Genomic DNA, 25264 nt, shown 5'->3' on the forward strand with positions numbered 1-25264 from the left:
AGGACGTGTATTTCATGTATCTGATGTTTAATGCAGCTGTTCTTACATACAGGTATCCTTTACGTGACAAATACTTGCACTTAAAAAGCTGTGTGTGAAGAATATAACCAAAATTATTAAAAGAACTCTGAAGTGAGTTGCGTCCAAAGAGCAAAAATCCATCATAAAGGAAGTCATCACCCTCTTGTATACACATCCCACGTTAAGATTTCTGTATTTTGTTGTACAGAACACAGGAGACTAAGTGCATGTGCACATGTTCTTAAAATCTCTTGCAACACACAGACGTGGCGTGTCTGTGTCCACACCATCACAGCGCTCACTACACTGGGCTGAAATAATCTGCCTGCGTATCTGTCTCGCCCCAGAACCTGGTTGCCTCTGGAGGGCAGAGGCATCTGGGTCTTGCTCACGTCTGTATCTTTAGCTCCAGCCATGGCTGCACATTCACTACACGTGCACTGACGGGACCAAGTCGAGTCACATGAGGAAATGCTCAAAGCTTCCCGGAAGAGCCATTACAACCTCCAGACCTCCTGGAGGGACCACTGTGACAGAAAGAAGTCCCCATTGTCTCCGTCCATCCACAACAGCTGTCACATAAATCATTTCCTTCACTGAGACGTCCAAAGTCCCAACAAGCAGTTCCCAACTGTGTAACATGAAGCACCAGGAAGGAAAACACAACGTGCTTACTAGCTTGTTAAAATAATGTACTTAATAGAATATTCAGTATGAAGTTTTTAATCATTTGTAAGTTTTCATTATGACCCTTGGTTTTAACTGTCTATTTCATTAATCTCCACAAGGTGGCAGCATAAGTGCATACATGCCTGGCCCTTTACTAATAAATAATTTGAAATCTCCACTAATCGCTCCATTTTCATTTGATAAAGAATGAATCTCAGTAATGTTCAGCACGAAAAGGGGCACTTTATATGATAAAATCACTCTTGGTAAATTAACTCTTACAAATAACGGTCAAAGCTCTAATTTCACGAGAGCTCTAATTTAACACCAACAGCAACAAAAAATGGGGAATAAAGAAATTAATTATGGGGACTTCCTTGGTGGCGTAGTGGTTAAGAATCCGCCTGCCAATGCAGGGGACCCAACACAGCCAAATATAAATGAATAAATTAATTTTAAAAAACTCTATTAAAAAAATTAATTATGACATCATGGGTCAGAGTGATAAAGCCTCATATTTATACATGTTTCATGCATTACCTGTCCTGGCTAAACAGGGGCAATAAAGTACTTCTACTGTAAGAAAAACAAAAAAACATGAAGATACATGCAACAGCACACAATCCAACGCAAGGGAGAAGGACAAAGTACTCATCATGCCAATCACAGGTAGTATTCCTGAGAGACGTAAGAGTGTATGCATGTGTTAAGAAAATTGTCATTAACAGCTAATGTTTAAAAAAAAAAAAAAAAAAGAGTGGTTACACTTGATTAGTAAAATGCCCAAAAGAACGAAAGGCAGACTCTGGATAATCTTCAAAATGAAAAATTTTGCTGGAAAGAACTAATTATAAAACATTCACATACTAAAAAAAATGACAATTATTTTTCATCACCAAAAAAACTAGCCCCAGATTTTATAGGTATTACAAATCTATCAATAAGAGGCTAGATTTTAATACATGAGAAACATTTTTTAAGCTTCTCCATTTCTTTCTTCCTGTCTGACACCTAGGGTTCCTATTTTACTACCTTTCACTCAGTTATGACAACAAAACAATGAGCCACATACAAACATCAGCTTCCCGTTGCAGCCCCTCACAGTCTATCAGGGCCAGACATCGAGTTCCCTCCCTGTTCAGGCTTCAGGATCGGGCACCGCTCTGCCGTGACCAGAAGGGGGCAGCACTCGACAGCCCAGGGGTACCAGGGACTGTGTCCTGATTAGCCAGGCTCAGGCGACACTGACTCAACAAGGACCATCTGAGGGATGATCATGTGATCATCAGCTGAGCCCCACTCTGTAGCAGAGACCGTTTGAAATCCCTGCCCCGTGGAGATTTGGAGGCTCTCACAGGATCATTTATTTTAAAGCTTCAAGATTGAGACCAAGTCCCACCATTTCACGAATGAGACCTGGGTCCCCGAAAACCTCCCCCACCTGCCCACCTGGCTGTATAGCGGAGCAGGTTACAGAGCTCATGTCTATTTCCTGCCTCCCAACCCAGCATGCCCTTCATTCAGAAGCAGCTTCTCCCCAAAACCTCCAAGGACTGTGCCCCTCCCCCTCCGAGGGCTCTCTCACCCATGACCTAAGTTGTCAGGTCCTAATTACTAATGACGCCAGCGTGGAGCAGAATCCTTCCATAGGCAAGGCCAGGACCACAGAATAGGGTGTTCTGTAGCATAAGGCAAGTTGCACGGAAGTCTGAGAACATGTTACTAAGTTCTTGAAAGAAGAACAAAGCAGCTCATTTTAAAATGCTACATAGTTTGGTATAAAAGAAATTTGGTAATGGGTCATTCAAAGTATGTGTTAGCATTCACACAGAGTCGCCTTTATAATGGAACTTTAATGATGCTTTCCATAAATGTGCATTATGATGAGAAATACCACGCTGGAGGTAAATCCACGTGCACAGAGGACCACGGAACCAGGGGGCAGGGGGAGCATTTCAGTCACTGGTAAAGGGGCTGCACAGGGTGTGCAGTATTGACAACTTCTTGAGAGCAGACCCTGTGTGTTTTCTGTTTGCCTGAACATCATAAATAAACCAAGTGTTGGAAAATCACCAGTTCTCCCTGTCAGCTTGCCACACAGTGCAACCCTTCAACTGGGAATCACTGGTGCTCACTATGCCCTCCTGCTGTCGCCTCCCCGTCCCTGGCTGCCACCAAAGTAGCCAGAACCATCCAGAAGCTAAGGATGGGGAGCCTCCACCCTGCCCCAGAGTAAAGATCCGTATGAAGATCCATGGCTTCACTCCATATGTAATAAGATGACCTGAGAACATCAAGGCAAAAAATGTACACTGATCCCCCAAAGCCTCTGGTCTGTAACAACTGTTCATGTACCTGTTAGTTAACCCATTCCATACTGCAGCATTCTGTCTGTCCAATCCTATAAAGTCTAACATTACAAACGTATGTACTTCAAGTTCAAAATGTGCTGATACTTCGAAAGCTCTCCTGAAAATGCGATAGAGAGCAACATGTCAAACGTCTTAGGCTGATTTTATACTTAATCTCCAGTAGTTGCAAACCTTATTCCTGATTTTGAGAATTTTTATAACATACTTTCAGTAAATGAGCAAGTCATACTTTACAACATGTGTAAAATCTGAAAATTCTCCAATAAATCTATGTCTTCAGTTGTCTGTTAGCAGTCAAGATCTTAGAATGAAGAATTTGTTACCTCATCCCAAAAAGCAGTGAAATCTTGCACGTCCACTATGGTTTTACCATCTGATGGCAGCTGAGGGTTGCACTGTGATATCTCATCAAGTAACAGAAAATTCTACAGAAAAGGAAAAACAGATTGTTTAAACTGCAGGAATAAAACACAAACAAAAATAATCGCTTTCCTGGAATTTGCAATAAAAAACTTTATACAGCTTATATATCATTTTGCCAACTATATTTAAAATGTTGGTTCACATCAGAACATACTAAATTAATATATAGAATAATATATACTATTATTATAGCATATAGTATATACAATCATATAGTATACATAGTACACATGTATAGCTTATTATATATATTATATATGTATGTGTGTTTGTATGTGTGTGTATATATATATATAAATAAATAAAAGAGTTCCAGGCCATGAGAAAAGTTGTAACTTTCTCAACAAGTATACTGGTTTACTAGTTCCTCCTTAAGGAGAAAATATGGCTCCAAACTCCAACATATTTAAAACCCGGACATTTTTATTGTTTTACTTTTGTGTTACTAACAACAAACAGGGGAGTTGGAGTTGGTAGGAAATGATTCCATAAATATTTCCTGAATCCCACCATGTACCAAGCACCATGCGACATACCAGGAACACAGAGAGGAAGGCCCTTCTCAGGCCTTCAGGAATCAGGTGGCACAGGACAGGCTGGGAACACAAGACAAATGGCAGAGACTCTGAATGAAAACCCTGGCTCTGCCTGTTTTGAGTTGTGACCTTTTCCTGGGCACTTAAGTATACTCTGGTCTTCTCCTCATGTGTGTTAAATCAATATCACTGCTTGTCATTAACTATCACTGAAGTCATTGCTCTAAAAATGAAATGCTCTTATTAAGTTTCTACCTCTTAAGAAATACTTTACAAGCATCTATTCACAATCACTTGTCTCTTCTCCTTAGTCAACGCCCTCTCTCCTCGACAGCAGGAATGGCCGCATCTCCCACTTCTTATTATTTTCACACCCCTTCGCAGCTATTCAATGCAATTCAGCTGAATAAAACCAAGTCCTGTGAACCACTACTGAACTAACAGAATCATATATAGGAAAACTCCCTCTTGCCCTGCAAATGCTGGACATAATTCAACAAGAAAAGCTACAGTGGTAGAGAAATACCACCCTCACTGCCCACTCCCCCCCCCACCAAGAACTGTGAATGTGTGGCAGACAGAGACTGCTGGCTGTCCTCAGAATCTGCTCTCGTTCTTCTGAGGTAACAAACCCCGGATTTTAGCTGGCACCTGGCAGCCTGGAAGGAGGCCCTCTCTCTCCAGCCCCCCGAGCAGATAGGTATAGCCACGTGACTACATCCAGGCCGGTGGAAAGTGACAACGTCCGGGACCTTCATCCACCCCACGGCCTGGGCCTTGGAGGTTACCAGCTGGGTCACGGCCACATGCAGAGGAGCAACAAGAGAGAAAGCGTCTGGGTCCCTAACACCCTGGAGGATCATACTAGCCATGGAACTTGTTATGGGGTGAACTGTATCCCCACAAAAAAGCTATGTTGAAGTCCTAACCACAGTTACCTCAAAACGTGACTTTACTTGGAAATTGGGTTGTTGCAGATGTCATCAATTAAGGTGAGATCACACTGGAGTAGGGTGGGCCTGATACTGAGCAGGACCCCGTAGGGCTCCTGGGCTCAAAAGCCTTTCTGAGTCGCCCATTTCTTTGATTATAGGAAATAGGCTTCATTCAGCCTCCATGACCTTCCCTGAGTTCGAACAGGCAGGTTCGAGCTGTTGTTAATTAGGGAAAGGAGGGGATGGGAGACAAGGAGAAACAGTCAAGAGAAACAACAGTGCAGCCTTGCGGGCAGGGTCGTGGTGCCCCATCCAGGGATACACAGAAAGTTCTTTGAGCTGTTTTGCAGATACTGAAACCCACACGAGGTGGGAGAAGTTAACGGTTAAGCACATAGACCCCAGACCAGTTGGAACCAGAAGGTCGATGATGTTGACTCCCACTTACCTCCCCACCAACCAATCAGAAGAATGTCCACCAGCTGATCACGCCCTCTTTGAACCATTAATATAAAACTTCTCACTACCCCCTCCAGGTTGGGACACACAGTTTTGAGGGCATTAGCCCACTGTGGCCCCCTTTGCCTGGCAAAACAGTAAAGCTATTCTTTTCTACTTCACCCCAAAACTCTGTCTCCGAGATTTAATTCGGTGTCGGGATACAGAGGCCAGAGTCGGCTTCAGGCCCTGAATCCAATATCATTGGTGGCCTTATGAGAGATGCAGAGACAGACACACAGACAGAAAACAACCACACGATGATGGAGACAGAGGTTGGAGTGATGGCAGTTACAAGCCAAGGAACGCCAAGGTTTGCCTGCAACCACCAGAAGCTAATAGAGGCAAGGAAGGATTCCCCCATCGACTAAAAAAATATATTCACAACCTAAAAGTTGACAGCGATGTTTTATTCTGCAGTATTCTTAGGACTTCAAGCCCAGGAGGCAGCATCTCAAGTAACTACGAGAAAACTGCTCCAAGGAGGCGAGGCGGGAGCTAGGATATATAGGAGTTTTGCAACAAAGGGCAAGTACTAGGAACAAAAGATTACTGTTAAGTAAAGAAAACCAGATATCCCAAGTTAAGGAATTTAGTGCTTTTCTAAGTATTGGAAGACGCAAGAGTCTGGGCTCACCGAAATCATTCCCTTGATATGCACCTCAGCTATCTGGAGAGAGTATCCTGTGTTTTCTCATCCTGAGTTTCCTCAGGGCTCCCCATGGGGAGTAGCTGCAGTCTGATGGCTGCTAGACAGCAGGTATTCTTTCCCTTCCTGAGTTTCCTCAGGGCTCACCAGCTCATTTTGGAGGGCTGCAATCGCTGATGAGTGTGACATCCTCGTTTACTGATATGGCAGGCAATATTCCATTTCTCACCCCTTGCAGGATTCAGAGAGATCTTGAACCTCCTGACATCTTGATTTCAGACTTCTAGCTTCCAGAACTGTGAAACAATAAATTTCTGTGGTTTTAACCACCTGGTTTGTGATGCTTTGTAACAGCAGCCTCAGGAAACTGTTACAGAGCCTTACAAGGATTCTTGAATGAGAGCAAAACAAACTATCTGTGAAAACAGCTTTAACACGGGTAATTCTAGGACCCGCAGGCAAACTGAGTCCTAAGCAACACAGTGGGCAAGTGAAACAAGCATGTGAGGATGTCTGAGAAATAAAAACGACACACGAATAGTAACCTACTACCCTCAACATCATAAACACCCTTCAAGTCCTTGACGTCCCCATCTATCATGCCACAAAGCTACAAATGTGATTGCAACCTTCTACTTCCAAAGAACAAGTAAAAACTGAACTTGAAAAGGGAGACGGGATCCTTGCATTTCTCTCAAAGACCAGCTGGCGGGAGATGTGATCCACTCTTTCCCTCCTCTCATCCAGGCTCACTGAGAACCTGAACACTGGGCACAGCTGCTCCTACCCGCCGCGAGCCCGTGTCCAGCAGGAGGCGGGATGGACAGTGGTCTGAGGACTCCTCTGCAGGCTTTCAGCCACTGCAGCCTGAGTTCTCTCTCCACAGCACCCCTCCCATCGTCAGCCGGGTACCAGCTCTCGCCTGTGCTGCCACAGTTCATCCCTCTCCCAATTCTCCTTTCCTCTTGAAGCAACATAATTTCAGAATCTCACTTACTATTGCTGTAGCAGAAACTAGTTGAGACACCCCCATTATGTGAGCCCTTATTCAGCCCTTATTCTTTCCACCCATTCAACCGGTCTACAGGTTTTTTTCCCCGTCTCTTTCTTGCTTCATTGCACTCTGAAAATGACTGCCCTCTAGCTAAAGTTGTACTATGCACCTGATACTTACTTCTCCAAGAAAACACTCCCTAACCTTCCTTTCCTTTGTGAGCATTCTTCATTCCAGAAAGAAGGTCACAGAATGATAACCTCGAGGACCACCAGAACCTGTTCCAGAACCACCTGATGCCAGCCCTAATGATCTCAGCGTCTCCAGGAGGAAAGAAGAATCCAAGACTACAGCAGCCCCGATCCTTTTCTACAGCCCTATTTTCCACTCTGAAACTCTAAGACCCCTTCCTGTTTCCCAGGAAGGGGGGCACAGTCTTGAAAGCGTTAGCCTGCTGTGGCCCATTCTGCCTGGCAAAGTAATAAAGCTACTGCTTTCTACTCCTCCAAAGCTGCGTCTCCGCGTTTCTATTCGGCGCTGGTGAACAGAGGCCTGCTTTTGCGGCAATACTATTTTTTTTTTAATTTACTTATTTATTTATGGCTGTGTTGGGTCTTCGTTTCTGTGCGAGGGCTTTCTCTAGTTGTGGCAAGCGGGGGCCACTCTTCATTGCGGTGCGCGGGCCTCTCACTATCGCGGCCTCTCTCGTTGCGGAGCACAGGTTCCAGACGCGCAGGCTCAGTAATTGTGGCTCACGGGCCTAGTTGCTCCGCGGCATGTGGGATCTTCCCAGACCAGGACTCGAACCTGTGTCCCCTGCATTGGCAGGCAGATTCTCAACCACTGCGCCACCAGGGAAGCCCACGGCAATACTATTAATCGTTTGAAGTACTGATACAACTTTTTTTTTTTTGCTGGTTCCTTCCTCAGCCCTCCCCAATACCACCGACCCTCCCCCAACACCACTCCCTCCTGACCTCTTTACAACACCTCCAAGAGTGTCCACCACACTTAACACCCTCCAGTGACCCACAGCCCCTAAGTCCACATCACCAAGTGGTCTCTGCCTGGACGCCCTGAGTACTAATCCCACCCATCCTTCCAGGCCCATCTCAAATGCTAATCCTCCTGGGAACCAGCTCAGATGTTCCAGGCTGGCACTGCGCTCTGAATCCCCATAGGGATATTAAGTCACCAAGATGGTAGACACGACGTCATTCATGCACTTACACAGACCCAACTCCAACTAAGACTGAGCCTTGCACAGAGTCGGCCCATCGTGGGCATCAGCTAAAGGAAGGAACAGACTGTAGGGCTGGTTCAAATCCGTTCAACCACTATCTGCATGGCAACAGCCTTACACAGTCTGAGCTGACACAGCAACAAGCAAAAGGTTATACGTATGTTATACATCTTGTCTAGACAGAAGCAAATTCCAATTTCAGCTTAAGCATGTTACCAAGACAAAAACTCAATGTTCAGTGTGCGCACAGTAGAACAGAAATTCCCCACTTTCAAAAAAAAAAAAAAAAGTAAGTAAAGAAAAGAAAAAGTATTCCCTAAATGAATGAGGAATTAAATCTATTGAGCACTTGTCCACAAATAATACGTCTGAGTAGGTAAAGAAGTCACAGTCTTCCAGGGCTTAAATGAGACTCCAACACATGACCAGCTTGTAAACGTGCCAGAAGTGCTGGCCAGATTTTTCTCCAGGGCTCAGGCTGATGAAAACGCTGAAAGTAAATTGTCATTAGAGCCATGAAGTGCAGACCCAGAGCAGGTCTTGCAGGAAACTATCAATGTCAGAACTGCAGCCAAAAAGGCTGACATCCGAGTAGCTGGTAGGGGAAAACCTAAGCAGCTCTGTGAACAATATAACCTCAGAGATACCTTTAACAGATGTAAAAGTCACTGAGGACTTTCAGTGCTCTGAAGTTAAGACAGGATCTCTGGAGTTGTGCTGTTGAAGTTGTTCAAGGCCAAGAATTTCAGTCCCGGGGCTTTCCTGGTGGCGCAGTGGTTGAGAATCTGCCTGCCAATGCAGGGGACACGGGTTCGAGCCCTGGTCTGGGAAGATCCCACATGCCGCGGAGCAACTAGGCCCGTGAGCCACAATTACTGAGCCTGCGCGTCTGGAGCCTGTGCTCTGCAACAAGAGAGGCCGCGACAGTGAGAGGCCCGCGCACCGCGATGAAGAGTGGCCCCCACTCGCCGCAACTAGAGAAAGCCCTCGCACAGAAACAAAGACCCAACACAGCCAAAAATAATAAATAAATAAATTTAAAAATTTAAAGAAAAAAAAAAAAGAACTTCAGTCCCCCTTCCTTACTAAGAGAAAAATAGAGGGACTTCTTGGCCCTCTAAGGTCATAATAAACCATTCATTTTCTGTACATGAAGAAAAGGACATTGAAAAGCACGTGTAAACAAGAGGACACAACACTAGGAACATGTAGGTTTGCCTCGAGGGTATGGACCATCGTACCACCTCCAAGGTGACCTGACTGGAAATCCTGGAAGACGGCCCAGCCAATCTGCTGAGTCCCAGGCTGCAGAAGGCAGTGGGGCAGCAGGGCTTCAACACAACATCGTGTTCTAAGCTCTACGTGCCCGCCACGATTCCAGCCCGCCTATGGTCAGACAACGCCCTGTTCTGACTACCTGGTCAATCCACTTGGCTGGCCTTTTCGTCCACTCCTGCTGAACTCTTCACCTTCTAAGTGGTCATGAACACATCTAAGTGAAAGGCAGGGAAAGGAAGAAAAGTGAACATCCAATCAGCTAATTGTATTCATTGCCTAGGACCTGTCATCTAACAGGAAAGGAGGCTGAATCAGGCCAAGGGCCTGCCAGCGGTGTGAGTCTTACAGCAAACACCAGGTATTTCAAAAGCCTTTCAGAATTCAAAACTAAGTTCACTCAGTCTATTTATCTCTTGTAAAAATAAAATACAGTGTGTGTGTGTGTGAAAAAAAAAAATATTAAATAGAAGAATAACTTTTAAGAGTAAAAAAAAAAACAAAAAACAAAAAAACTAAGTTCACGCTCCTCTCCTCCCCTATTCCATATATCAATGATTCCAGGTGATTCTGCAGCCCCAAATCCCAAAACAGCCCAGGATCCACCTCTCCCCTCCCCCCCATACCCAACTCAAGACCTGACCTGAGTGGCTCTCAAATCTGGCCAAGTCTCTCTATTTCACACTAAACCAAACCACACCACATGGTCCTTGGATTGCATTAGCCTCTTGACACATCTCCCTGACTCCGCTCTGGATCCCAATCCCCACCTCCCTGGCCCCTTCCTTAGGCTGCAGCCAGGGTGAGCTCTGAGGTAATAAAAACTTTCATGTTACCTGTAGGGTCCTGTATAGTCCCCTGCTCAGGCCTCCAGAGCCTCTCCTCTGCAGCCTCAGACACTTGTGCTTCCTCAGATGCATGGGTCCCCTTCTTGTGCACTAAAAGCCTGTGTCCCATCACCCTCCCCTGGGAAATGTGGAGCATCAGCCTTCCTCCTCCTACCCCCTCCCCCACATAATTCTCCAGGTAACTTCCTCAGCCTTCCCAGGAAGAACGGCCTCCAAGATTACACCAGCGTCTCTGCCAAAGCACCACATGGCCCCCTGGAATTTTCCTTCCAAGGACTGATGACACACAAACGCGCATCCACAGTGAGTTTCACTACTTCTTTATTAACCCCCCACTTAATGAAACAAAGTCTAAGCAGGAAGGACTTCTCTGCATTTGCCACCTGCCATTGTACATATGTATCTGGCACCTTGCCAGGCATCAGGTAGATACTCAATTATTTTGTGGAATAAGGGATTGAATGGATGAATAAATTCCAAATTTGTTCCCACAAAAGTCTAGCATAAACCAAGACAAGTTTTTCCTCTCAGCTGATTTTAGTCATAACGAGATCTGGTCATCTTTCATATTTGCTAAAATACATTTTGGCTTTGTGTGTTTCTTTCTACAACTAGGGCAACGTTTCCCAAATGTGGCCTATTTTCAGGTATACAGGAGCATTTACTAAAGACGTAGATACCTTGAGCCCCAGACAAGACCTAGTGAATCAGAAACTCCAAGGTGTGACCATTTAGTTTTAAAAAGCACTCCAGGTGATTCTGACGAACTAGAGAAATAAATTTCTTAAAGAGTTATAGAAACCATATACAGAATCTAAGACCTAAAAGAAAATAATATTTCAACGATTACTTCAACCCACCAAGAAGGAGTTTGTCACACTAACACTAACCCTTCTCACCACTCTCATTCCTGGCCACTTGTCCCGCCTTTACTGAAAGCAACTACTGCCAAAAGAAGTTTAAATTCCTAGACCACCTTCCTGCTGGAAAATTTATGTACATGAGGGAAAATTTAAGTTTCTTGCCCAAATCAAAGATGCTTCATTCATCAGGACACAAAGCAGCCTGACAAAGTCAGCCCCAGAAAATCCAAAGTTCTCAGCGGGTCATAATTTTAATGTTACTGCACACACCTACATGAGAAGGAATTTCAAGACTCAGACAATTCAGATGCATTTTTGAGGAAAAGAAATAAAATCCACCCAAATATTTGAGCATAATTCCCTGAAAACTTTCTGTAGGACGCCTTTCATGCTACACTCTTTGGTGCATCACATAATCCGTCAAAGAATCAGTTACCACTTTTTCCACTAAAACCATGCTTAATGGTTAGGCATTTGCAGGAACCCAGACATCATGGAGCTCGATGGTTCCTCCAGTTGCACATTTTCTGGGCACCTGCTATTTGTGAGGAGTATAAAGATGAACGAGGCACTGTATCTGCCCTTTAGATAAGTCTGGAGTTCAGGGAGGGAAAGAAATCCACAAACACATGGCTCAGTGAGGACGAAGTCACATCCAGGAGCTCAAAGGAAGAGATGGGGATTCAAGAGGGTGTGATGTTTAATTTTATGTCAACCTGGCTAAACCCAGTCCCCAGACACTTGCTCAAACACATATTGCAGTGAAAGTATTTTTCAGATGAGATCAACGTTGAAATCAGTAGACTCTGAGTAAAGCAGATTATCCTCTGTAATGTGGGTGGGCCTCATGCAATTAGACAAAGGCCTTCAGAAAATAAAGACTGACCAACTCCAAAGAGGAGGGAATCCTCTCTCCTGACCACCTTCAGACTTGAAATGCATTTTAGCATAAAGCTTCATTGTTTTAATCTTCTTTTATCTCACGATGATCAAGAAGACAGTCAGACTAACGTTGTTAACCAAGTAAGACTGAGGTGTTTCTAAATCCCTGCCAGGCCCAAGAGCCCAGCCCAGGAGCCAGGCCAGCAGAGTCTACATGAACACCAGGCTGTGCAGGGCACAGCTCCTCTCTCTAGAGAGCAGGTCCACCAAGTCTGAGACAGGCCCGCAGCTTGCACCGGGACACACCTCTCCTCGAGCTACAAAATACAAAGAAACCATATGGGACTAAACATAACTGTGGGCATGCACAGTTGGGGCAAATTCTGGACCAAAAGATTAAAGAAAGACAAAAAACCCAACTGCCATTTCTGAAGAGCTGGGAGCGAAAGAACTGGGTGTCGGGAGTAAAAGCAGGGTACCGCGCATGCCCCCCGGCACTCAACACCACAAAGGGGTGGGCAGACCACCTCAGCCACCCGTCCAGCCTGACCCCTGGACACACCCCACCCTCATCCAGTATAAGGAATGAGCCCCCCCTCGGCGAGCGAGGAAACCTGTCACTTGTTCTCGCTCCCTCCTGCAGCCAGTTCAGGGGCCCCAATAAAGCCTGGCCTGAATTTCTTGTCTGGCCTCAAGTCAATTTCTCCTGACTGGGGAAGGCTAAGAACCCTGGTCGGTATCAAGTCCAGTAGGGCTGGTTTGAGATACACAGATGAACACACAGAACAAGGGGAAGATTCAGATCTATTCCCCCTCTGGATAAGATCCAGCTGCCCTGCATTGAGACCCTGCCAAGGCCCGATGTTCCAGGAATGCCTAACTCCAAGCTGCTCCCTCCCTCTGCATTTCTCTGGCATCTAGAACAGGTTGAGTCACCCTGGACCTCCGTGGGGTCCCAGCTGTTTCCTGCACCTGTTGTTTCAGGCAATCCAGTGTTTATTTGATGCCCATGACGTGTCCAACATGGGCCAGGCACTATGCTAAAGAACTACCAGATACAGTCTGCTGTGAAAGGCCTTAGAATACTCCTGGGGAGTCAGGATCACCCCCCTTGACATGATGCTGGGCGGTGCGGGACCTGCCGTGCACATAAATGGAAGCCCTAGGTCAGTACGAACGAAAGTGCTGGGAGAGGGGCATGGGGCTGCTGGAGGGCTCTGCATCACTTGCTTAAATCAAGGACAGACGAGAAGGCAACCCAGGGGGCCCAGCAGAGTGAGCCAAGACCCAAAAGTGGGGATGAATGAGGCAGGTCACAGGGACAAGCCCCCTTCCCCACTCCCCCGCCAGAGTGGAGGGTCATGTGCTGGGAAACAAATAGAGCGGCCAGTGGAGCCTCGAGTTTAACATTTTGATTCTGCAGGAAACAGGGAACCTTTGAAGGTCTTCAGAGTAAGAGGAGATGATGAAAACTAGACTTAATGAGATATTCCACATGACCAAAGGTACTAAGAAGGCAATAATGTAACAATGGTTAAGAAACCAGGCTTTGGGCATAATCCTAGTTCTGTCATTTACAAGCTATGTGAGGATGGGTGAGCTATTTCACCTGTTACAAGAGCCTGTTTCAGATAAGTCATGAATATTCCTCCCTCTCTTGACTCAATTCCCTCCCTTTTACCTCGACCCTCCTATAGATATACAGTGCCTCAGCCCAAACTGGGTTGAGAAGTTGATTTGCGAACTAAGTTCCTGCTTCTCCATTCTTTGGCCATGGAATAAAGCTTGTGCTGTTCCAGACTCACCATCGGTTTAATTATTGGCTGTGGGAATCCGAAAGGAAAAACAACTACCCCAGCCAAGATAAGGGTTCTTAGCCTGGGCTAGGACCCTGGCATGAGTCCAGGCGACCAAATCGGTGACAAGTACAGCAGTTACCTACACAAGGAACATAGGCTCCAGAACGAGACTGCCTGATTTGGGATCCTGCTCCGCCACTCACTAGCTGTGTGATGGTAGGCAACTTACTCAACCTCTCTGCTTCAGTGCCTTCAGGTGTAAAATAAGAGGTAATAGCTCCTTTCCTTCCAGCAGGAAAACTGGAAATGGGTGCCTACCAAAATCAATGAGAAGTCTTAACCTTCCCATTTCCATCCACACACATTTTGAAAATGCACGAACAGAAGGTGTTTGGAGAGTTCCATGCCCTGCCTGAAGTTAAGGAGACATGTGTCTACTTTGTTATTATTTACATTAACTACACCCATACACCTTCTTCTAGGCCCCTCTTGCCTTAAGGGCCATCAAATAGCCAAGAGATGTAGCTACCCACACTGAATACACCACAATCAAAATAAGCATAGGAGCTCCCATCCCCTGGGGATCCCCTAGACCATCCCATAGAAAAAGAAAATATCAGAATTTGTGGGAAAGATGAATGGGTTAGGGTCCAGAAACAAAAGATCTAATAATCACCCAAGTGTGATTAAAGCCCCAAGGTTCGGACTTCCCTGGTGGCGCAGTGGTTAAGAATCCGCCTGCCAATGCAGAGGACACGGGCTCGAGCCCTGGTCCGGGAAGATCCCACATGCCGCGGAGCAACTAAGCCCGTGCGCCACAACTACTGAGCCTGTGCCCTAGAGCCCACACGCTGCAACTACTGAGCCCGAGTGCTGCAACTACTGAAGCCCACGTGCCTAGAGCCTGTGCTCCGCAACAAGAGAAGCCAGAACAAAGAGTAGCCCCCGCTCACCGCAACTAGAGAGAAAAGCCTGTGCACAGCAATGAAGACCTAACACAGCCAAAAAAAGAAAATCCGCCTTCCAATGCAGGGGACGCGGATTCGATCCCTGGTCGCGGAACTAAGATCCCACAAGCCACGGGACAGCTAAGCCTGTGCGTTGCAACTACTGAGCCCACGCGCTCTGGAGCCCACACACCACAACTAGAGAGAAGCCCACACATTGCAACGAAAGATCCCGTGTGCCGCAACTAAGACCCAACGCAGCCAAATAAATAACCAAAAAAAAAAAAAAAAAAAAAAGCCCCAAGTTTCAGGCCCATCTTGTTAGTAGTCCCAGCTACTAGATGGAAAACTTTAGTTAAGAGCTTCACCTCTCTGAGCCGTTTTTTATCTGTGTGTTTCCTCCCAGTTCAAGGAACCTTCAGTGGTTTCAGGACCAAATGATTCCTAGGCAGACAACCTGCATCAAGACCATGCACTGCTTCTCCAAAGGCTAAAGATATGGATAAGACCCCACAGGCTTCAGGGACCCCATCCCCAGAGTGGTCCTCAAAGGTGGAAGTGGAAATATTCGAACTAGGGAAAGGGGCTGGTCAAATACACACTCCAGTAGTGGCTGTGTGTCCCAATCAAAACGTTTTCAAGAATAAAATAAATATTAAATAAAAAATAAGTGTTTTTTAATCTTAAATAAAAAATAAGTGATTTTCACCAACACGAAATTTGCAGATTATCCTCTGCAAAGACACACAGGGAGAGAGGGAGGGAGAGAGAGACGTGGTCATAGACACAAGGACAGAGGGAGCCCCGTGCAGTTGGAACGCGCTGTCACATAAGATAGATGGGAAGAGGTGGGGATATTACTGGAAGACGGCATCGGTCCAGGGCGCTAACTAGATACAGGAGGTTGTTAATAAGCTTGATTGCTTTGGGGTAAACAGGCTACAGCTTTAGTTCAGAACTGCGAATTCCTGCGCGGCACGGGGGACGCCGGCTAACGGTGGAGCGCGGGGACGCTAGTCCCTCCTCCCGCTGGGTGGTGACCCCCCTGGGCCGCCTCGGGCCTCAGCCTCCCCGCCTCCTGCTCCCGCTCCTCCTCCTGCTCTCTGGCACTGAAGGCTGGCGGGGCGACTAGCGGCAGGGGAGGAAGACCCTGTGCGCCAGCCACCAGGTCGCCGGGTCCCCCTCCCCGGGCCTGCTCCCGCCGCCCCGCGCGCCCGGGCGCAAAGGGGAACACGCCGCCGGCGTGGGGAGGCTCCAGCGGCGGCGGAGAGCGCTCCCTCGCCCCAACGCTCTGCCCCCTAAAGGGCGCCGGCGGCGTCCGGCAGGGGCCCGCGGCGGCGGGATGTCGCAGCTCAGGCGGGGCGCTCACCAGAAGAACAGGCGGGAGCAGGGGTTCGCGTCCTGCAGCGGGCTGGGCGGCACCTCCGGGTACACCGGCAGCATCTTGCCGGCGCTGGCGGGGCGTCTGGAGCCCCGGGCGCCTCCGCTCCGCAGGAACCTGAAGTGCAGCGCCGGCGGCCGCTCAGCCCGCGTCTACCCCGCGCCACGCCGCCTTCCGGGAACGCCTCGGGGCGGGGGCGAGGAGGGGAGGAGCGCCCTCTACGCGCAGCTGTCTGAGGCCTGAGAGATGAAGCCTGCGCGCAAGGTGCGGGGCTGCCGGACGAAGGGGGGCCGAGCAGACGCTGCCAGGAGCCACAGGCAGGTGTGCGGCAAGGCCGCAGGCGCAGCTGATGGAGGCGGGTAGGCGGACTGCACAGCACACCGGGTCCAGCGCGCAGGCACCCACTTACTAGTACCTGGCTGCAAACTCTGCCAAAAGTGCTTGCCCTGAGCCCACGCACCCACCCAGAAGGTGCAGAGAGGAGGCTCAGGCTCTGCCCGCCTTTGCTACTCAAAAATGTCCCCTGGGGGACTTCCCTGGTGGCACCAGTGGTTAAGAATCCGCCTGCCAGTGCAGGAGATGCGGGATCGAACCCTGGTCTGGGAAGATCCCACATGCCGCAGAGCAACTAAGCTCCAGCACCACAGCTACTGAGCCTGTGCTCCAGAGCCCGTGAGCCACAACTACTGAGCCCACGAGCCACAACTACTGAGCCCACGTGCCACAACTACTGAAGTCCACATGCCCAGAGCCCGTGCTTCGCCACAAGAGAAGCCAGGGCAATGAGAAGCCCGCGCACCACAACAAAGAGCAGCCCCGGCTCGCCGCAACTAGAGAAAGCCTGCGCGCAGCAATGAAGACCCAATGCAGCCAAAAATAAATACACAAAAATTTTTAAAAACTGCTGTAACTAAAAAGACAGTAACAAGTGTTGGAGGGTATGTAGAGAAATTAGAACCCTCATACACTGCTGGAGGGAATATAAGATGGTACAGCCGCAAAGTTACCATATAACCCAGCAATTCTACTCCTAGTTATCCACGCAAGATAAATGAAAACATATGGCCACGTGAAAACCTAGATACAACTGTCATAGCAGCACTATTCATAAAAGCCAAAAAGTGTGTTGGGGGCAGGGGGAACCAAGTGTACATCAGCTGATGACAGGATAAATAAAATGTGGTATTCCTTGCAATGGAATAGTATTTGGCAAGATAGATATACTGACACATTCTACAACATGGATGAACATTGAAAATATTGTGCTGAGTTAATGAAGCCAGCCATTGACTCTAGTCAGGATGATGAGACAGCATCTAAGGAGAGATTCAATCTTGTTGGGCTTGATGATTCATTCCCAGACAAACCTCAGGGACACATGATGCAAATGTGCAGCTGTGCAAACTATAAATTATTAAATGATCTACAGTATCTCTGTCAAATAGTCAAAGCATCAAGTGTTAAATCTGCAGTATGTTTAAGAGTAATACCAAAATGTGGTTTAGCTAAGACAGTTCTGGACCTCAAGCATTTTCTACTAAGACACATAGGACAAATGGCATTCACAGTTTAAACATACTTCAGTGGGTATCCACAGTTCTGAATATGGTGACCATTTCTGTCACTTCACCTTATAGTAATATATCCACCTCTGTAACCTCAGGAGTCAGCACCCAACTCAAATCTAGCCAATCATAATATGCCATGTCCCTATCAAAAGGGAATGGCCCGGAGATAACCTCATGGCCCACACCAGACCAACTGGTTTTCTTCCTTGAGAATGTTTGTTTTTGTTTTTGTTTTTGTTTTGGCTGGAGCTAGAAAGGGAAAAACCTCAGTTTCCTTTCTGAGAAGGTAGTTATATGGATATGACCCATAACTGCTGGTAGTCATGTCTCCCATTTATGTGGAGAGGCCTAAAAGAATAAAGCAGGTACCCAAAGGAAAGTCATCACATCAACAACTATTTAGTTAAACACTTACTGTGTGCCAAGAACTGTTCCAGGAGTTAGGGATGCATAAGTGAACAGGGTGAGTGGTGCAAAGCAGCATCTTAGTGGCATCAGTTCTCTGGGGTTCCCGAAGCTAAAAGAATCCCTACTTGGATTGTGTGACCTGCTATAGCAGAAGTTGTCACTTTCCAGCTCGTATTCTCCGGACACTTTTCCAGGTCTAAGGCAGCTCACTGCTTATCTGCAACTCTCTGCTTAAAGGCTGTTTTCTGGGTGTGGGAGCACACTGCGGCCATATGCGAGAAAAGCCAAAACCCCAGGATTCAAGCCTCAACCAAAGATGGATGGGGAGTTGGTAGATAAGTGCCCCAGTCCCCTTCCCTATCAGTTGGAATAATTCTGTCTCCCAGGGTTACCCAGCAGGAAGGAGCCCAGTTGCCTAAGCAGTAACTTGCTTGCTAACACACTGTTATTGGCTTCCTTCCTTTCTCTGTCTCACTTCTCTACTCCCTACAAGTGTTTTCTTGGGGTCACTTCCAAAATAAACTACTCCCACTCAAATCCTTGTCTCAGGGTCTGCTACCAGGGAACCTAAACTAAGACACCTACCAGGAACATCCTTCCAATTACTGAAAAATATATTAACTCCCTTGCATTCATGAAAGTCCTAACTAATACTATGAACCCTGGGTTGTCCAACACAGTAGCACTATCCACATGAGGATTTGGGGGACTTGAAATGTGTCTGGTCCAAATTGAGATGTTGTAAGTGTAAAATACACAATGGATTTCAAAGACAGTATAAAACTTTTTTTGTCTCACTAATGATTTTTTACGTTGATTACATGTTGATAATATTTTAGACACATTGGTGTTAAAATATCTTACTAACATTAATTTCACTTGTTCCTTTTTACTTTTTAACATGGTTACTACAAATTTAAAATTACAGATGTGGTTTACTTTATATTTCTATGGACAACACAGCTGTAACCAATGGACAGGCTCTAGCACCAAAAATGTCTCTCCCACTCAAGAAAGCAAATGAATAAGGTTCATGTTATTATACAAATAACCTTGAATGTGATCTAATTCATGGATAGAAGTCATCCTCAAATTTCGGAACTTTGTTATTAGTAATGAATTACTTGTGTCACTTTCCACCAGACCTCAGTCATATTTGCATGATGACACTTTTGTAGAGAACCACTGGTGTAAAAAATTAAGCAAAACTGCTCACAAAAGCCAGTTTGGGTCAGTATAGTCTATTGGTCATCCCTTATGATAATAATACTGGAAGCTTGAGTTGTTTTCAGTCTTTTGGAAAACTAGTCCATTATTGAGATGAGTTGTCCAGAAACTGCTAAGAGTTGATAAAGATGTCCCCAGAAAAGGATATACCTAATAAGATGAAATCCCTGCTTTCATTAGGCTAACAATCTAGAAAAAGAATAGGTAAAAAGGAAATTACAGAAAAATATTATAAAGAATAAAATAAATAAAGCTTGTTTAAAAACAGAATACCCCATGCTAAAGAAGGTAAAGTGTGATAGGCACTGTGATATACTATTGGTAAAATATAAATTAGAATAGCCTTTTCAGAAAACAATTTGGCAGTATTTATTAAGAGCCTTAAAAATGTTTACCCAAGAGGATTTCCACCTATAAGAATATGAAGGGAAAGAGTCATTATAGACACATATATGTACAAATTTATTTATGTACACATATGTTTATCAGAGCAGTGCTTATTATTATAATAGAATTTATAAACATTCTAACTTCTAAGTTCAGCAAGAGCAGAATGATTAAATACGTCATTTTTAAACAAGTGTTTTTTGAACATCCACCATACATCAGACACCCTTCTAAGAACTGGGGATCAATGGTTAAAAAAGGCATGTAAGTTTTATCTCCTCAAGAGGAAATAAAAGAGAGTAGTTGGAGATGGCCAGCAAGCCCCGATTTAAATTGGGCAGTCAAGAAACTTGAGCTGAGGGCTTCCCTGGTGGCGCAGTGGTTGAGAGTCCGCCTGCCAGTGCAGGGGACACGGGTTCGAGCCCTGGTCTGGGAGGATCCCACATGCCACGGAGCAACTAGGCCCGTGAGCCACAATTGCTGAGCCTGCGCATCTGGAGCCTGTGCTCCGCAACAAGAGAGGCCACGATGGTGAGAGGCCCGCGCACCGCGATGAAGAGTGGCCCCCGCTTGCCACAACTAGGGGGGGCCCTCGCACAGAGGCGAAGACCCAACACAGCCATAAATAAATAAATAAATAAATAAATAAATAAATAAATAAATAAATATTAAAAAAAAAAAAAAAAGAAACTTGAGCTGAAATGGGAAACCAAGAAGGAGCCAGCCTTGTCCAAATCTGGGAGAAAAAAAGATCCCCCAAAAGTGAAAACAAAAAAATCCATGGCATTGGATAAGATAACTTGGGTGAGTGTAGATTTTTTTTAAAGGGAAGAGAGACCTGTTGCATCTGGAAGAGAGGGGAGGACACTAGGCAAATTGCCACCCCCGAGACTGGGGAGGCCCCCCCCAGTGAATAGAGGAAATGGAGGCTTCCCGGACCAGAGACTCAGAGCAAAAGCACCAGGGGGACCTGTGCCTGGGGAGGAAAACCACAGCTATAAGTGACAATTGCTGGAGGCTCAGTGTGACCATCTGAGAGCTAGAAGCTCCAGGGGGACCCCGTCATGCGAGGACTCACGACACGGGGAGATTTTCCTCCAGGAGCTCCACCAGGATCCTACAGAAAATACCAGAGGAAAATCCCTCAGCCTTCCTGCTGGGGGAGGGGAAAGTAGCCAATTTGAAATAGACCAGAAGACTCGGTCCTCTTAACAAGGCTTGCCCTTGGGGGAAACTAGTTAACCAGAGTCTAACCTGCTGGGCTGTTAGCTGAGCCTAACTGACCTGGGGGAAGAGAAATACCCAGCTCCAGCTGTCTCTAGCCGTCCTGGCCCACATAAGAGAAGGGGTGGGGGGAGAAAAAAATGAGAAACACTTGTGAAGTTCATGGTCCAGAGGCAGAAGCTCACTGGGGGATTGAGACTTAATGGTGGGAACTGCCTGCCCTCACACCTCACCACCTCATTACTAAGGCCTTGTTACAGCAGTTCCTTTAACCCAGGACATTGTGTCTGCATATCAAACAAAAGTTACAAGGCACACCGAAAGCCAAAAAAAAACACTTTTTTTTGAAGAGACAGAGCATGCATCAGAACCAGATGCGGCAGGGATGTTGGAATTATCAGATGAGGAATTTAAACGCAACTATGATTAACACACCAAGGGCTCTAATGGATAAAGTAGACAGCATGCAAAAACAGATGAGCAGTGTAAGCGGAGAGATGGAAATCCTTAGAAAGAACCAAACAGAAATGCTAGAGATAAAAAGCGCTGTAACCGAAATGAAGAATGCCTCTGATGGGCTTATTAGCAGACTGGCCACAGCTGAGGGAGGAGTTGCTGAGCTACAGGATATATCAATAGAATCCACAAAAACCAAAAAGCAAAGAGAACGAAGGCTAGAAAAACCAGAATATCCAGGGACTGAGGAGCAGATACAAAAGATTCCACATCTGCGTAATGAGAATTCCAGAAGGAGAAGAAAGAGAGAAAGGGATAAAAGAAATGTTTAAAACAATAATGACTGAAAATTTCCCCCAATTAATGTCAAACGCCAAACCACAGGTCCAGGAAGCTCAGAGAACACCAATCAGAATTAATGTCAAAAAAAAAAAAACAACCCCTACAACTAGGTATACTATTTTCAAATTAAAGAAAAACACTTTGGCTATAAAGGAATAAAGATAAGAATTGCATTCAACTTCTCTTCAGAAATCATGCAAACAAGAAGAGAGTGGAGTGAAAATTTTTAAGTGTTGAGAGAAAAAAAAAAATCACCAACCTAGAATTCTGTACCTTGTGAAATGATCTTTCAAAACTGAAGGAGAAATATTTTTTTCAGACAAACAAAAATTGAGGGACTTTGTTGCCGGTAGACTTGCTTTGCAAAAAATGTTAAAAGCAGTTCTGCATTGAGAAGGAAAATAATGTCAGAAACAAAGACCTACATAAAGTAAGGAAGAGCATCAAAGAAGGACGAAGGGAATAGTTCTGCAAGAGGAACAGATAAAACGGTATTGAAAGCTTTGGACAGTGGCCAGAATGGAAGAACTTTCAAAAGCTGTATCCTGAGAGTGTAGTGACGAAAGCAACAGAGAAGTGAGGATTTTAGCAAACAGGCTGTTAGACTCTGCCTGCCATTCCCATTCCTTCATTTCTCTTTCATGGCAACCACATGTTGTATGTCACCTCACCTGTGGACTGAGGATCAGCCAGCTCCTTGACTTGTGCATTGAACCGTGTTTACTGCACTGATGGTTAATACCTTTTATTGACTCAACTGTAGGTTCTTTCTGGATTCCTAACATTTGACTATGCCTGAGCTTTGGTAGCTAAGGATATTATTCTTCTTTTTACTTTGCAGTGGGTTTTGCTGGATTCTGCCTGGTGATGGCATTTTACTACTGACCACTGTCTACCACACAGAGGAACCAAGATAAGGTGGTAGCTTTTTTACTGCCTGCAGTGGGTTTCTTTGGATTTTGTGTGGTGACAGTATTTTACTGCTGACCACAGTCTACCGATGGAGGACCCACAATAAGGCGGTAGCTTTGGATAAGAAGCAATTGGGAAAGAGCAGCTGGCCTTTGACCCAAATCTAGTAGTTTTGGTCAGAAAGCCTGAGGTGCCAGCTCTTCACAATGAGCTGATCTGTAAGGATACATTTAACGCCGTGTCATGTGTCCATGCAAAGTTCAGAATCAAACTATGTAGTACAGCTTGCCTGTATCCTGTCAGAGATGCCACTCTCTCTAAATTGAGACCAAAGTTTCCACACCTTTCACCAACTAGTGTGTATGTATGTGTCATTTATCATTTTTCAATAGTCAGTCAACTTAAGTCTTTACTCATTAATCAAAATTGCCAGGCAGGCTATCTCTAGCACACATCTGTGTGTCCTATAGGACTGCAACCTTTACTCTGCTGCCCTTCAAACCGCTTTTCTTATTTCAAATTTAGACTTTCATCCAGCAACTGACTATCAAGCATTGCCATCCATCTCTGTCTATCAGTCAACTGGTTCAGTTTCCATAAAACAACCATGTCTGTATTATAATGGCACTTGTTTGTAGATCCATTTTGGTGTTTTATTACATTTTCCTACATTCTTTAAAATAAATGAATAGAAGATGGAAAAATTAGTATGCTAATAGTAATAATGCAATTACTGCAAAGATGGAGAGAGTATGAAGTAGAACAAAGGAGGTAACTCTTCAGTCTGGTTTGGATGCATATTGGAAGTAAACTCGTTGATTATATGCTTAATTTTGAAGGAAAGGAATTTTTTTGAATCTATGGAAGCTTTATTCATAACTGCCAAAACCTGGAAGTAACCAAGACATCCTTCAGTAGGTGAATGGATAAATAAACTGGTTCATCCAGACAGTGGAGTATTATTCAGCACTAAAAAGAAATGAGCTACCAAGACATGAAACAACATGAAGGAAAATTAAATGCTTATAACTAAGTGAAGGAAGCCAGTCTGAAAAGGCTGCATACTTTATGATTCTAACTATATGACAGAAAGGCAAAACTATGGAGACAATAAAAAGATCAGTGGCTGCCAGAGGGTGGAGGTGGGAGTGAGGGATGAACTGGTGGAGCACAGAGGATTTTTGGACAATGAAAATACTCTGTATGATACCATAGTGATGGAAATGTCATTATACATTTGTCCAAAACCATAGAATGCACAACACCAAGAGTGAACGCTAACGTAAGCTATGGACTCCGGGGGACTTCCCTGGTGGTCCAGTGGTAAAGAATCCACCTTGCAATGCAGGGGACGAGGGTTCGATCACTGGTTGGGGAACTAAGATCCCGCTTGCCGTGGGGAAACTAAGCCCGCACGCCACTACTACTGAGCTCGCACGCCACTGCTACTGAGCTCGCGCGCCTCAACAAAAGAGTCCATGCGCCGCAAACTACACAGCCCGTGCACCCTTGAGTCCACGTGCCACAGCTAGAGAGAAGCCCGCATGCCGCAACAAGAAAGCACGCACCGCAAGGAAAGATCCCACATGCCGCAACTAAGACCTGATGCAGCCAATAAATAAATAAATAAATAAAATACTTTTTTAAAAAAACCTGTGGACTTCAGGTGGCTATGATGTGTCAGTGTAGATTCATCAGTTGTAGCAGAAGCATCACTCTGGTGGAGGAATGCTGGTAGTGGGGAGGCTATGGAGTGCGGGGACAGGGCAGATACGGGAAATCTCCGTACTTGCCACTACAAAAAAAAGAAAGAAAAAAGAAAAATCTATGAAATGCTAATAAGATATTGATGAAGATTATATATCCAAAAGGTGAAGTGTTATAAGAGAGGACATAGAGAGATTTTTTTTAAGTTAGAGACTGAGATTCATATTAATAAATTGTCCCATTGATCCCTTAGAGAATTTCACAGGCTTATACATCATCCGATAGAGATACACCTTTCTCCAACTCAATCAGGAAAATTAGAAGGCCAGACTTAGCCTATCTCCTGTCAATTTTTTAAAAATAATGTATAACACTACCAAAGCGATCATCATTAACCTCCTTTCCATCCCTTGCAAATTACCATCAGCAGGTCCATTTTTTCTTCATTAAAATTTTTTTCTGTTTATTAAATGGGACTTCAGTTAAACTAAGAGAAATAGAATTTGAGGTAAGAAATACATTTATAAAATTAATTTGCATTGCATTATATTAATGTTAAATCTCTGTTTTGGATAATCATAGATATATTATATGACATTCAGGGGTTAAAAAGCTGAAATGCTCTTCCCGAACATAAAGAACTCTAGAATTCTTTTTTGTTTTCTGAAAAGGGACTTCCCTTCACTCCTTCTAGACAG

General features: G+C 45.3%; 1 protein-coding gene across 1 annotated transcript in view; it reads right to left on the reverse strand.

The window, feature by feature from the left end:
* The window catches only part of LOC130705642 (ATP-binding cassette sub-family C member 4-like), a 193929-nt gene that overhangs the window by 115879 nt on the left and 52786 nt on the right, over positions 1–25264 (reverse strand). The window contains 2 exon segments of the mRNA XM_057533225.1: positions 3386–3487; positions 24499–24654. Coding sequence (XP_057389208.1) covers positions 3386–3487; positions 24499–24654 — 258 coding nt within the window.

This window comes from Balaenoptera acutorostrata, chromosome 18 (genome assembly GCF_949987535.1).
Source record: "Balaenoptera acutorostrata chromosome 18, mBalAcu1.1, whole genome shotgun sequence".
Classification (NCBI taxonomy): domain Eukaryota; kingdom Metazoa; phylum Chordata; class Mammalia; order Artiodactyla; family Balaenopteridae; genus Balaenoptera; species Balaenoptera acutorostrata.